We start from the raw sequence: 13,599 nt of genomic DNA, 5'->3' as shown, positions 1-13,599 counted from the left end.
TTATTGGTTGAATGCTCAAGTGACATTGACATTTTCTGGCTAATGGCCAATAACTGGACATATTTCTCTGTTTATTGGGCGGAGATTATTTCTCAAAAGCTGCTTTTTTGACCAATCACAAAGTACCCACACTATTTAAAGCGTATGAGATATCTGGACCGTTTGAATTATGACGTTATACACTCTGACTTTATGATTTTTTATTATTAAGCTTTTATAAGAAAGTTAGGTTTTATTCATTTACCATTTACTAAACAAATTAAAACTAAATAAACGTTTTAATTTATAATGTTTTTTTTCCTTTAATCTTTTATTTCACTGTGCTGTACATAAACCTTTGCATTTATGAGTACAAACGTTTCTTACATAACTAGCAATGTAATTATTAATTCATTATTTGTAGTTCACTAGTTTGTCAAGATACTTTAATGGTGTAACAAACTAAACATCATCAGGACGTTTGAGATATACCGGCTCAGGTGTGTACAAATCCAATAAGGGGTATGTAAACGAGCTTTCGTACCTCTTCAACGTACTCCAGTCCTGTGAAAAGGATTGCGGATTACCGCAGGTACGTCGGAATTGTTTTTTTTTCAATGCACCCAGGCAACGCTGTTAAGCCAATCATAATCGTGTTAATCCGGCGTCATAAACTGTAATTAATCCGGTAAATTGGCGAGCGACAAATTCGTTATTAGAAGTCGCGATAAATTGGTCTTCTTCTATTTAAGAGAGCAATTTGCGTTTGTGCGACAGCTCTTGTCGCCTTAAAGATAAATGGGAGGTAAAAACATAAATTTGAGATTACATGAATGTCTGGTTAATTAATTAATTGCCTTTACCAATTATGTTTATACGTATATTAAGTGTATAGTGATAGAAAAAATGGTAAAAAAATGTAATGGCACGCGTTTTCGCCTTTTTTATGTGAGAAGCTGTACAAACTGCTTTTTGAGATAATTTGATGGACGATTTATGTCTTTGACAATTTAGTGCAAGAGTTTTGTATTGTCTTCTTAGTGGCCGCATTCTGCGGAGCGAATCTGACGTCATGATGACGTAATTTGACAAAACCATAATTGGACCAACTATCAAATTACGTAATTGTGACGTTACATTTGCTCTACTCGCTCCATGTAGCGTGAAAACGAATGCGGCCACTGTTCTAATCTATCATGTTATAGGATTTTCTTTGGATGTTCTAAAGAAAATAAAGAACTATAAGTGACGTCTCAACACAAAAGTGTGTTTTGTGATAGTCAGTCAACTGTCATAATATTAGTTTTAATTGAAAATTGATCAATTATTGCAGTTTCCTAATGCTTAATTTCGTTCAGCTATATCTAAATCATCAAGATTATTATTCCTGTGACATTGACGTTTTTATTAAAGCCCCATATTCTCCTTACTACATGTACTCTATTACTTTATGTTTTTTTTTACTTTACTTGCATGTAACTTAAATTACTTATAATATTAGTTGCTGTTCGTTCATTCTTAAACTGTCGTTTTAACTATTGGGTGGTGACTTTCAAAATTAATTACCCGTTAATCTGCAATTAGGTTTATTATATTTTTCATGTCGTGATAAGTAATCTCAAACTTTTTAAAGCTCTTTTGTCATTTAAATTTTCTCAATACACATCACGTTACGAGTTTAGCTGGGACAATAAATACATAATTGGAGATTTCAGTCGATAAGGTCCATCAAACCGAAAACCTTGTCTGGGGACATACGCGACGAATCCTTATGAAACGGAACAGGAGCCCCAAAATTGAAAGAGATGGTTTTGGTAGGTACACATTGCGTGTCACCTTGCGTAAATGTTCGACTGTTTTAATGCGATAAGCCTTGGATTCAAATGAATAATGCGATAAGCCTTGGATTCAGTTTTTTCATAAAGTGGTTTAAATGTGCACGTGTCATTCATTTCATTAACATAAAATTAAGATTTTTTAGTAGAATGTTTAATTATTGTGAAAATTGGACTAAATTGGTCAAATATTGTAGCTAATAAGCTTCTAAAGAATAAGTCTTTTATCAGGGAGGATTTTCATTAATTATCTCAAACATAACAATATTAGTGGGTTTACCAATATATTTTTATTTTTCCAAAATTTTATTATACTAAGAAATTTGTTGTACTTTAGCTATTGATAATTTTTTAGTTAGCGCCCCCCTTTTGCATTCGTCCCTGGTGGTGGACTTAGGGTTGAGCGATCATTACGCGCAGGTTCTGGTGGTTGATGTTGATAATATACTTTTTTCCCCGAAATCTGAGACGCAGTACGCGGTGAGAAGGAATTTTTGCAGAAACAATATAAATAGATTTGTGGAGTTTATCAAAACCGAAGATTGGGCCGACGTTTATTCTCAGAGCTGCCCTGATAGCGCCTGCCAAGCCCTTTTTAGGATACTCTCTAATCAGTTTGAACAGTGTTTTCCGCTGAGCAAACAACGCCTCACAAAAAAACCCGTTAAGTCAAAGATTCGTGTTCTGCCCCCGGAATTGCAACAATTAAAAAAAATGATAACATTATACAATGATCTTTGTAGGGTTGATTCCAGATATAAGGAAATTGTTAACATAAGCACAAAGATATACAGAGAAAGGTTAAGGGAGCATGTTAGAGGTGAATACGACGGAAGAATACTCAAATCTAGTAATAAGTCGAAGTCAATGTGGAATTTTATCAGAGAGGTCAAAAAGGAAAATCACGTAAGTAAAATTAAAATTTGTAATAATGGGGTACAGTTGTCTGACGAGAGTGTGGCTGAAAATTTTAATTGTCACTTTTCTACAATTTCGGCAAATCAAGACACTATCGATTACAAATTTATAGAAGCATGCACTACTTTGAATCAGAATACTTGTTTTCTATCTCCCATTTGTACGCTGGATGTTTTGGACCTTATCACTGCGTTGAAGAGTTCCAACTCAGCCGGTTTTGACGGAATTTCAAATAACTTAATTAAGCGCTGTAAGCTTTTATTGTGTGATGTACTTACTTTTGTAATTAATCTTTCAGTGGCAAAAGGTCAATTTCCTGATTGTCTAAAGCTCGCAATTGTTATTCCACTTTTCAAGAAGGGTGATCCCAATGACTATTCAAATTACAGAGCAATTAGTTTGTTATCATGTGTTTCTAAAATTTTTGAACTTAACTTACGAAATCAAATGTTATCTTTCTTGCAGAAATATAATTTTTTCCACGCCTCTCAGCATGGATTTACACAGTCTAAAAGTACTGAGTCTGCACTATGCGATTTTCAAATTCGAATAGTTGATGCTCTGGACAAAAACCTGTCGGTTGTTGGCCTTTTTGTGGACTTCTCGCGAGCTTTCGACCTGGTAAACCATGATATATTACTTGCAAAGTTGCACAGATGTGGTTTTCGTGGTAAAAGCTTTGACCTAATTTCCTCTTATCTGTGCAGCAGACGACAATATGTTACCATTAATAATAAACAGAGTAAATGCTCATTTTTGCCTACCGGTGTTCCACAAGGGTCTATTATTGGACCTTTTCTCTTCTTGGTCTTTGCTAATGATTTATTAAACTTTATTGAGCAGGGTGCTTCTGATGTACGGGTCACAGCATATGCAGATGACACAAATATTCTGATAATTGATCGGAGTACTGACGCTGTAATTAAGAAAACAGAAATAATTTACGATCGAATTTGTTTATGGTCCCAAAAAAATCACTTAAAGTTGAATATAAATAATAGCTATTTATGTAACCAGTTACGAAAAGATCGATTTTGTGTAACGAATGAATGTTTGTAGGGCGAGCGCAGCGAGGTCCTACAATTTGAATGAGTTACACAATAAGACATTTTCGAAACGTGTTGCATACATAATTTTTTTTAATTTTGACCAAAAAGCGGTAAAAACCATCTTTTAAAGTGATTTAACACAAATATTCACTTTCCTAGCACCTCGTATAAACAGTGACAACGACATGTTATGATGGATGTCGCCCATATGTTTCTACGGAAATGCATAAAAACAGGGAGTGATGAAATGAACCTTTCATAACTAGTTACATAAAGTGATACTTTATGTAACTAGTTACATAAAGTAAAACGTTTTGTCACTCTAATCAGTTTTGAAAAGTGTCACTTTATATGCCAAAATTAGAAAAAACTAATTTTGTTCATTTTTCTAATAACAGAAGCTCACTTGGAGAAATTGGTATTTTCGAGGGAAAGGATAATGCTTTATCTTCTTGCTCTACTTCGAAGATGTTGGGCATTACTTTTGATTGTGGCATGAATTGGCAGGATCATATAAATATACTCAGTGGTAGGCTGCGCAAAAGCTGTTATGCTCTTAAATTTATGGCCAATCACTTTAAAATTGATGTGCTCCTATCTCTGTATTATGCAAACTTTCATTCACACCTGCGTTATGGCATACTAAACTGGGGTCTCAGTGCTCATGTGTCGCGAATATTTTTAGTTCAGAAGTACGCCATCAGGATAATGACTGGGATAGGTCCACGTCAGTCCTGTAGACCTATGTTTAAAAAACTTGGAATTCTTCCTTTGTCTTCTGTTTATATTTATCAAGTATGTGTTTTCGTGTTCAAAAATAAAACCAAGTTTGAAACTTATCGTACATCGCATTCACACAATACACGTAATAAGGACCAGTTGCTGCCGAATTATCACAGAACTGGGTTATACCAGAAAGGCATTTTCTTTAACGGATGTAAGTTTTATAACCGCATTGACGATTCCATTAAAAATTCACCTAACGTCAATGTGTTTAAGTCTAGATTAAAGCGGCTCTTACTTGAGAGAAACTGTTACAGTGTGGAAGAGTTTTTAGATGTAACGTAATTTATGTAGTCGCATTATTTGATGATTCTTCTAAATGTATTGACGTTTTCCTCAGTTGCATGTTTTGCATGCTTAATTGGAGAAATAAATGATTTATTATTATTATTATTATTATTATTATTATAAATTATTAAGAAAAGTCGTTTAAATTATAAATAAATAACATGATTTGTTTAAACGCATGAGAAGTTTTTGCGCTGATGGACTTATCACCACCTGGTCTAGGTAGCCTCATTAACGAGCGCTGCATGCACATTATTTGCTCGCGCTGAGTTAAATTAAATCAACCGGACAATGTTTGTTTAACAATCTCCTCGATAACTCTTCGACATGAATGCTTCAACATGTTTATCCAAAAAGATCGACCGTCGGTCTCCGCTAATTATATCCGGCATTAGCCACGTCAAAGCACAGTTAGCGCCATTTTTCCGATCGACGGAGGCATTTCGACTATCTAATTGTCGGATGCCTCGCCAAATACCTTAATGCGTGCTTGCCGAACGGAATGAAGGCTCTCGATAAAGAAGTTGTTTTGTTTCAGGTCGCCGCTCCTGCTAGCCCTCATATTCATCACATTTTTCCATAGCGTGTTCAGTAGGCATGTAAGTATAATGATCATTATTAATTTGCAACAAGTATCGTTAATCCATACCCAGCTCTAGTTTTCCGCCATTGTTCTTTTCCGCATTTTGACAGGGATGGCAGTCAACTATCATCTATAGTGTGTTGCTGGTTGCTGTTTTGAACAAGCAGGATAACCGATATAAATATGACGTTTGCCTCTTTAGTTGTCACATTCAAAACAACTTGTTTGTTACAAAAAAGAAGGTGAAAAACACAAAGGCCGCATTTCGAAAATTCGATTTTTCGATTGCTAATCAATTTGTTCTTATGAATGCTGCCGATTATCTTTTTACAAGGGGGAGACAGCCAAACCCATGGTGAAGTCAAATTTATGTTAGAATGTACATAATACTAACATCAGCAATTAGAAGATGAACAAAACTTATGACAGAGAAAAAGTTTTTGGAACACATGTTCAATTAACATCTATTCTAGGATGATATGTAATCAATCATGTGTTCTAGGATATAAATTAGCAGTAAGTTCCAAAAACTTTTTCTTTTCTTCAGAAAATTGCGGTAAAATGATCTTTAAAATGTACGATAATTTGGTGGAAGAACCACACTTCAGAAGACAGGAAATCAGCTGTTCGGCGCTGTGTCGGTTCGATGTTGCTAAATGATCTACATAATACAATGATAATACATACCGCTACTATGCTAACCGTAGTGGCCGATTCGTTTAAGTGCCAATATTTATTTATTGCAAATTTAGGAAAAAAATATTCATTAATATCTGATCTAGACTAACCAAGTGTAAAGGTGATTCATCCACCCTTCTTGTAAACAAAGCAAATAGGCGGCAACTATGCTTTAACCTCATAATTGAAAGAACATTGAATGACATCTGAAGTTGACGTACATACTGTATACTATGTGAGTTATGCGACGTTGCCAGACGCTTTTTTTTCGTTATTAATATTTAATACTTCAACTGATTTTTATTGTTTTTATTCATAAAAATGTGTTTGGTAGCCTAAATATCCGATTAGTATAGGTGGCAAAACTTGTTTTTATAAATTGTAACTAATTGTACTGCAATGTTACTTGTACAACTCATTATGTAACAGTGTATCAGCTATTTAAGCCTATATTTGACAACATCGCAGTAAGGTAAATTGTGGTTCCTCCACCAAATCATTGTACATTTTTAAATTTTTATGGGAAAATTGTGATTTTATCGCAAATTTTCTTTTTTCTCTGGACTATAGAAGCCGTATATAAGCAAAACAAATTTGGTGACCAAACTCGTGGCTTAGTGTTTACAAGACCCTTTTTACACCTCCATTTTGAGGAACATGGACTAATTCTTCAAATTTGTTATTTATTACATATTTTTGTTTGATGTTCTTCATATATCAGAGGTTTGTAAATAGTGACAAGGTAGTGATTTAATGTATACGCATGTAGAAATACAGGTAAATAGGAAATTAATCGTTACAAATCGCGGACAGTAGCGCAGTTCAGTCAACAGACCGTAAATCTAATGCAATTTTTTCTAGTTAGAAATCAAAGAAGCTTGCCCGGTTGAGTAGAAAATGATTAAAGTTTATACCGGCACAATCTGGTCGATCTACCTGTTGTTTTGCTTTACGGCTGCCTTCATTGATTGGTAATTAATTAAGATAAATCGACAAGTTCTTGAAGTGCCCGAACAAAATGTGAGATTCATTGCATCGCGTTTGCCCTATCAACCGCACCAATTTTCATGCTGTGCTTTCGTTAATAACTCACTACTTAAGTCCGAGTTGTGGGACAGGATATATGGGTTTTTGCCCACGATCGTAATTATCATTCAATAAACGATCGCGCAAAAGTGTGTAATCCAGATATTCTGATTTATCGATATGTTGCTACCCGTACAACGCCGTTGGATGTTAGTCGTTCCTCGTTTTGTAACTTAAAACTGGGTAAGATCGTTACGCACTTTACAAACCAGCAAAAGGACCCTTAAATAACAGCTCGTTTTTTTTCAGAAAGTTTTCCTTTTGCTTTATGTTAATAAGTTTAAAAGTTACTTTGCTGTACAATGAGAACAACCCCGAACAAGTATATCTGAAGTCACATGACTTCTTTGTCGTTAAACAATACTCATGTCCCGTGACTCATTATCAGGTTCTCAACTGTTTGACTAACTGTCAAATCATGACGTCAAACTCGGTTCGCGTCATAAAGCTTCAAAATGAACGGTGACTCTAACGGAAACATTCATCAATCTGAATTTAATACAAAATGAATAATCCGGGACGGGAATCCCGACTTAATACTGATAACCAATCGACGCACGTGTATCCCATGCATTACGAAGTCCCCGATTATCTCGCGTGGGGTCTTTTTGGCTTTCTGCTAAGGCCCCCAAAGTAATCTGAACCGGTAGACCTCTCCGCAAGATAATAGTACCTTACCCAGCACACTTTATGATTTATTATACTCGTGCAGCTTTTGTGTGTCGTTTTTGCATTATCTCCCGCTTAATGAACCTAATTAACCAGCCGAGATTCGAAACGCACCACACAAACCAACCATTACTTAATTGATTGAATTAACGTTTTACAGCGAATCAGACACTATAAAGACAGATTCAAACGGCAACAAGGCGCTCATCTGTATCTGCCCGAAAGTTATGTTATTGAAGGTGGTGATGGTCCTGATGAGGGACCATGGATGGAATGGACGGAGCCTAGTCCGTGTTCCAGGACGTGTGGAGGAGGCGTTAGCACTCAATATAGGCAATGCCAAGATGGGTTTGAGTGTGTAGGGCCCAGTCGGCGGCACTTTTCTTGTAATACACAGGTCGGTATTAGTTTTTTTTTAAATTATTAGTATAATTTTATTCCAACATATCTACAGAACAAATTAAGTAATCGAGTTTTCGAAACCAAAATATTGGACTAAGTTTCCAGCAATACATTATTATACCCCCATTTGCATAATGCAATAAAGTTGGCTTCAGATTGTGACAATACAAATGGAAAAAGTTACAGTCTGGACTACACTTAACTTAAGCTAGACTTAAAGTACGACGGTTCAAATGGGGGGGTTATTGAAAGCATATTTTATTTTTCAATTTTAGGCGTATTTTGGCGAAAGTATTAACCTGAGTTTTAAGTTGTAGTAACATAGGCCATCTTGTTTTATTAGAATGAGTTAAAATGAGATAGACATTGTAAACACTCTAGTAAACACTGACGCCAAAATACGTCTTTTGTCTAAGCTAAAGTTTTTCTTAGCATGTGACTGCTGAACTCATTGACGTCGAAGCCACTTTCAATTGTACTTAGTTGTCAAATTATTGACATGTAACTTTAGAAGAAGTTTGTGAACAATAATGACGTTAAAATCCATTCGACTGTCATTAATGACAATGAAAGTTAAGTGTTGTCCAGACAGTACATTTTACTTGTCTCTACGATTATTGTCACAGTCTGAACGACCCTTAACTTAAACGTAGTTTACACTCGCAATACCTCTTAGGGCCGGTTGTAAACATACGGTTTAAGCGGACGTTCAGTGAAACCAGGTTCAAGTGAGAACTAAGTTTAAATGGGTCATGTGTTGTATAAGACGATTTGAAACCTAGTTTATATAAACTACGTTTTATTTATGTTGGCACCAATGATCGAGAGGAAAATAACATTTAAGAGAAGAATAAATTAGGTTAAATCCGATTTGAGACAAGTGACGTGACATTCGTGACAACTGAACTCAACAGTTGTCTTGTCTTGTCTTGTTTTTGGCGCTGTACTCAACAGTTCATTTATTTAAATATTTGTTTTGTTTAATTGTTTATTATAATCTGCTCCGTTTGACCGTTGGAGATGGGAGAGAATAAAAGAACATCTAATTTCTCATCCACAGAAGAAGCACTTCTTCTGTCCTTGGTGCAAAAGTTTGCTAGTCTATTAGAAAATAAAAAAACAGACAGTGGGGCCAATAATAAAAAGAATGGTTGCTGGGCTGAAATCGAAACTTTATTTAATTCAAGCAGCACAACTTATCGATCTGCCATAATTCTAAGAAGGAAGTATGAAAACATGAAGAAAAAGACAAAAAAGAAGTTTTTAGAAGAAAAAATTTATAACTATGGAACTGGGGGAGGCCCTGAAAAGAAAACCAAAATTGATGACATAGATAACAAAATTCAGGAAATTTTGGGTACGAAATCTCATTAAAAACTGTTGCTCATTCCATTGTAAGAAATGATTTTGCCTTATTCTGAAAACGCGACGCCTTCTTGGTCCTTCTTGCAAGATATTAACTAGTTCTAGAAAATCTTCATCATCTGTAAGTTCATTTTCTAGATCCATTTCAGAAAGTAAACAGGAAACGTAATTTAATACCTCTGTACGACTTGTAAAAATTTAGGTTAAGCCAGGTCTAATCCAAGAAAAACGACGGTTTACTGAAACCGTAGGTCAAAACCAGGTTTAAGATGTAAACCGCTGTTTTGCAACACTGTATTTAGGATAAACTTGGTTTTCATACGGAACTCAGTTTAATCTTAGTTTTTACAACCGGGCCTTAAGTGCATGATTGACTTAAGACATACTTAGACTAATTTACAAAATTACAGTTTAAAGAAATTTAAAGCTGTCATTTTAAAAAACTGAAAAAAGTATAAATAACCATTTCAAAATGGTTTTAGTGGTTCACCTTTAAGGTGCTCTAACTCCGCTAGAGGGCACTTTTGGACTACAGTTTATATGACACTTTGAAGTTTATTTTTAATGTACTTTCCACTCTTGAATTATCCTACAATCAATTTGAACCACCCTGTAAGAAAATACCGGTTACTCCGCCTACTGACAAGTCTGTAAAACGCAAAATAGGTCACTGTATTTATTTGGTTTTTGGAAAATAATCATAAACTAGATTTAGTGCGTACGCAATGTAAACATAGGTGATTCGCGAAACAGTGTTTGTTTTAGATACACTGCAGGAACTTATATCGACTGATTTAACGATTTTTGTACAGGATGATCTTTGCTTCCTTTTCCTGTAACACTCAACACCTTGTCTTTGTACAAATATTTTTGAGCTTCCGTTTGTAACTATTACTGGTAGATTTAATATTTGATTATTGAATATACAAGTATGGTTTTCCTAGACAAATAAAAAATTAAAAACAATCATTTTAACTCACCCTATGTTGACCCTGGCTGGAATTCAAATCATTAAATCACAAAAGTGAAAAATTGAACGGTTGTAAAATAACTTTCCACGCTTCTTGAGTAAATAAATTTGTCTTGCTGTTTTTGGCGTTTTTACGACACTCGTTAATCGCATATTTACTTTGTAATTTCAAAACTTTTAGGAAAGAAATTAAACTTCATTTACTGCTTGTTTATTTGTGGAAATGTCAATAGTTTTCCTATATTTATTTTTACTGTATGAACTTTGATCGTGAAATATCTGAGTTACAATAGTGTTTGTTAGCGTTATGTGAATGGATTAAGTCACACATCACACATTATTGCATTATGTAAGCCGAACAAACAGCTCTTTCTCTAGCACGTTAGTCAATTGTTTGCTCATTAAATATACAACAATATTATACGTAGAGGAATGTGATAAGTAGAAACGCATTTTGCCTCTTGACCAAATTCACTAGACACTATATGCGTTAATAATGTTATCACAACATAACATTTCCAAAAAGCAATCTACGGTCAAAATGAATAATTAGTTGAGCTTTAGAAAATGTTTTTTTAATTAATGTCCAAATCATTTGTATAATAAACGGCTTAAATAAAATACCGAAAATTTTTATTGCTTTCGATGATGAAACGCTCGATTAGGATCTCGCTGCGATAAAGGGCCAAATGCCGCTTTTAAATAGTAAAGATTAATTAAGCACTATTAGTTCCCATATTTATAAGTTATTTTCCGTGATAGTTCTGTGAATTGATTTTTTAAACTGTATAGTTTACGGTTAATTTCAGGATTGTCCCGATACTGGAGACTTTCGAGCCCAACAATGTTCCGAATATGACGAAATTCCATTCGAGAACGTTAAATACCAGTAAGTCTACCATAAACATAATAAACACCCTCGAAAATTAAGGTGTTAACGCTAATATTTTTATGGCACCCTTCAGGTGGGTACCGTACACAAAAGGACCCAACCCTTGTGAGCTAAATTGTATGCCCAGGGGGCAACGGTTTTACTACAGGCACGCTTCCCAAGTTGTTGATGGTACCAGGTGCAATGACGAAAGTCTGGACGTTTGTGTTAATGGAAAATGTCAGGTAAGTGCTACTAGAGAGCCTGTTAAATGTCTGTACTAAATTTGACGTGATTTTCAGCCTGTCGGATGTGACATGATGCTCGGTTCGTACCTTAAAGAAGATGAATGTAGGATATGTGGAGGTGATGGCAGTACCTGTAATACCATCACCAATACTTTAGATCTGAATGATATGCAAGTTGGTAAGAAACTGTAAATTACCAATCTGATTTATAAGCTAATATGATTGTGATTTAGGGTATAATGACATTCTTCTCATTCCCGCTGGGGCTACGAACATTGTCGTTGAGGAAACGGCTCCTTCCAACAATTACTTGGCTATAAGAAACACATCGGGCCACTATTATTTGAATGGTAACTGGAGAATCGATTTTCCCAGATCGATCGACTTTGCCGGGAGCAAGTTTCATTACGAACGGTATCCTCAAGGATTTGCCGCTCCAGACAAGATTTACACTTTGGGGCCAATTGATGAACCAATTTTCATAGTCGTACGTTTAAGTTTTGATTTTTTCTTGTTAAAGCAGTAATTTTCAAGCTGTTTTCAGTTACTCTATCAAGATGCAACCGTTCCAGTCGAATACAAGTACAGTTTGCCTACGAACGTTCAACCTGGTTCTGAGTATGAAACGTATGCTTGGACGTTTGATGAGTATACACCGTGTACGGCTACATGTGGTGGAGGTATGTTTTGAGCAATTAAAGTAGTAAAAATATTAATTAAGCTTCCTATTGGTAGCTAATTTTATTTACTATAAGTACTAACTGTTCTGTACTGTTGTTTTCTAACTGTTCAAAGGTGTACAACACAGAAATGTGTCCTGCGCTGGCAGAAAAACCTTGGAACCAGTGGACGAAACGTTGTGCGACGCATCCCGAAAACCGGAAACGTCCAGGAAGTGTAGTGAAGTGGCTTGCGAAGCTAATTGGGTACCGTATCCATGGGGAAAATGTTCGGTTCCATGCGGAGAAGAAGGTTAAAACATTCCTAATTTTAATTGATTAAATACTGTATCAGTGTGTCTTTAGGTGGAGTACAAACAAGAGAAATATCGTGTCAACGAATTATTGCTAATGGTTATCCGGGCATTGTTGACGAATCGGAGTGTGTAGATCCAAAGCCGCCTCAAGAACAGGCCTGCAATAAGGGCGTAACATGCGCCCAATGGCATACTGATCCTTGGAAACCTGTACGATACCCGAACTTGATTAAATAATTGGTTGCTGATAATTTTATTTTCAGTGCGACCATTTATGTGGAGATGGTAAACAGACCCGTAACGTTCAGTGCTTTATTAAAGATGAGAAGAACAAAATCCAGGTTTTGGAGGATGCGGATTGTGAAGCTATAGAACCGAAACCGGAAGTTGAACAGAGTTGCTTTAATCGACCCTGTGAAGGCGTGGATTGGATTACTTCTGAATGGAGCGGGGTAAGTTTTACCTTTATTTTATTTCTTTCATATCATTTTATGATTAAAGTCAAGAGAATCAAAATTTTGTAATAATAATTCAGAAATGTCATTTCATACAACTTTTGAATAGTCTAGGTCCAATTTGTTGTAAAAACTGCACTTAACGAAAAAAGCAGTATTTCTGTACAATCATAATAGTTTTCAGCTAAAAATAAATATAAATGACATTTTCTAGTGCGATTCAATTTGTGGCTTAACTAACGAGACCCGAAAAATTTTCTGTGCAACTGCAAGCGGTCAAATATATGCTGACGATTTGTGCGAGGAATCTACAAAACCTGCCAGTGTAAGGGAGTGCGATGGCCCCACCAATGCGTCCTGCAACTATTTGTGGTACGCCTCTCAATGGAGCGAGGTGGGTACTTGAAAAAAAAAGTATTATTACATTAGAAGAACCAACAATTT

At 35.5% G+C, this 13,599-nt stretch overlaps 1 protein-coding gene and 1 long non-coding RNA gene across 7 annotated transcripts in view; one reads left to right on the top strand and one right to left on the bottom strand.

Annotated features, from left to right (window-relative positions):
- The window catches only part of Ppn (proteoglycan-like sulfated glycoprotein papilin), a 61,390-nt gene that overhangs the window by 31,190 nt on the left and 16,601 nt on the right, over nt 1–13,599 (top strand). For all 6 annotated transcript variants that reach the window (XM_081973911.1, XM_081973907.1, XM_081973909.1 and 3 more), the window contains exons 2-12: nt 5,391–5,451; nt 8,029–8,265; nt 11,415–11,494; nt 11,571–11,721; nt 11,779–11,902; nt 11,958–12,211; nt 12,269–12,404; nt 12,520–12,696; nt 12,750–12,910; nt 12,964–13,152; nt 13,370–13,549. In XM_081973911.1, coding sequence (XP_081830037.1) covers nt 5,391–5,451; nt 8,029–8,265; nt 11,415–11,494; nt 11,571–11,721; nt 11,779–11,902; nt 11,958–12,211; nt 12,269–12,404; nt 12,520–12,696; nt 12,750–12,910; nt 12,964–13,152; nt 13,370–13,549 — 1,750 coding nt within the window. The remainder of the gene's footprint in view (nt 1–5,390; nt 5,452–8,028; nt 8,266–11,414; nt 11,495–11,570; nt 11,722–11,778; nt 11,903–11,957; nt 12,212–12,268; nt 12,405–12,519; nt 12,697–12,749; nt 12,911–12,963; nt 13,153–13,369; nt 13,550–13,599) is intronic.
- Nucleotides 2,812–3,713, bottom strand: LOC145724806 (uncharacterized). Its single transcript, XR_014177087.1, has 3 exons — nt 3,497–3,713; nt 3,172–3,431; nt 2,812–3,106 (listed from the first exon to the last, which is right to left on the bottom strand). It is a non-coding gene; the product is annotated as an uncharacterized LOC145724806 (long non-coding RNA).

Source organism: Ips typographus, linkage group LG2 (assembly GCF_016097725.1).
Source record: "Ips typographus isolate SLU linkage group LG2, UJ_Ityp_2.0, whole genome shotgun sequence".
In the NCBI taxonomy this organism is placed as follows: Eukaryota; Metazoa; Arthropoda; class Insecta; order Coleoptera; family Curculionidae; genus Ips; species Ips typographus.
Note: the sequence above shows the minus strand (reverse complement) of the source record. Positions and strands in the feature narration are given on the sequence as shown.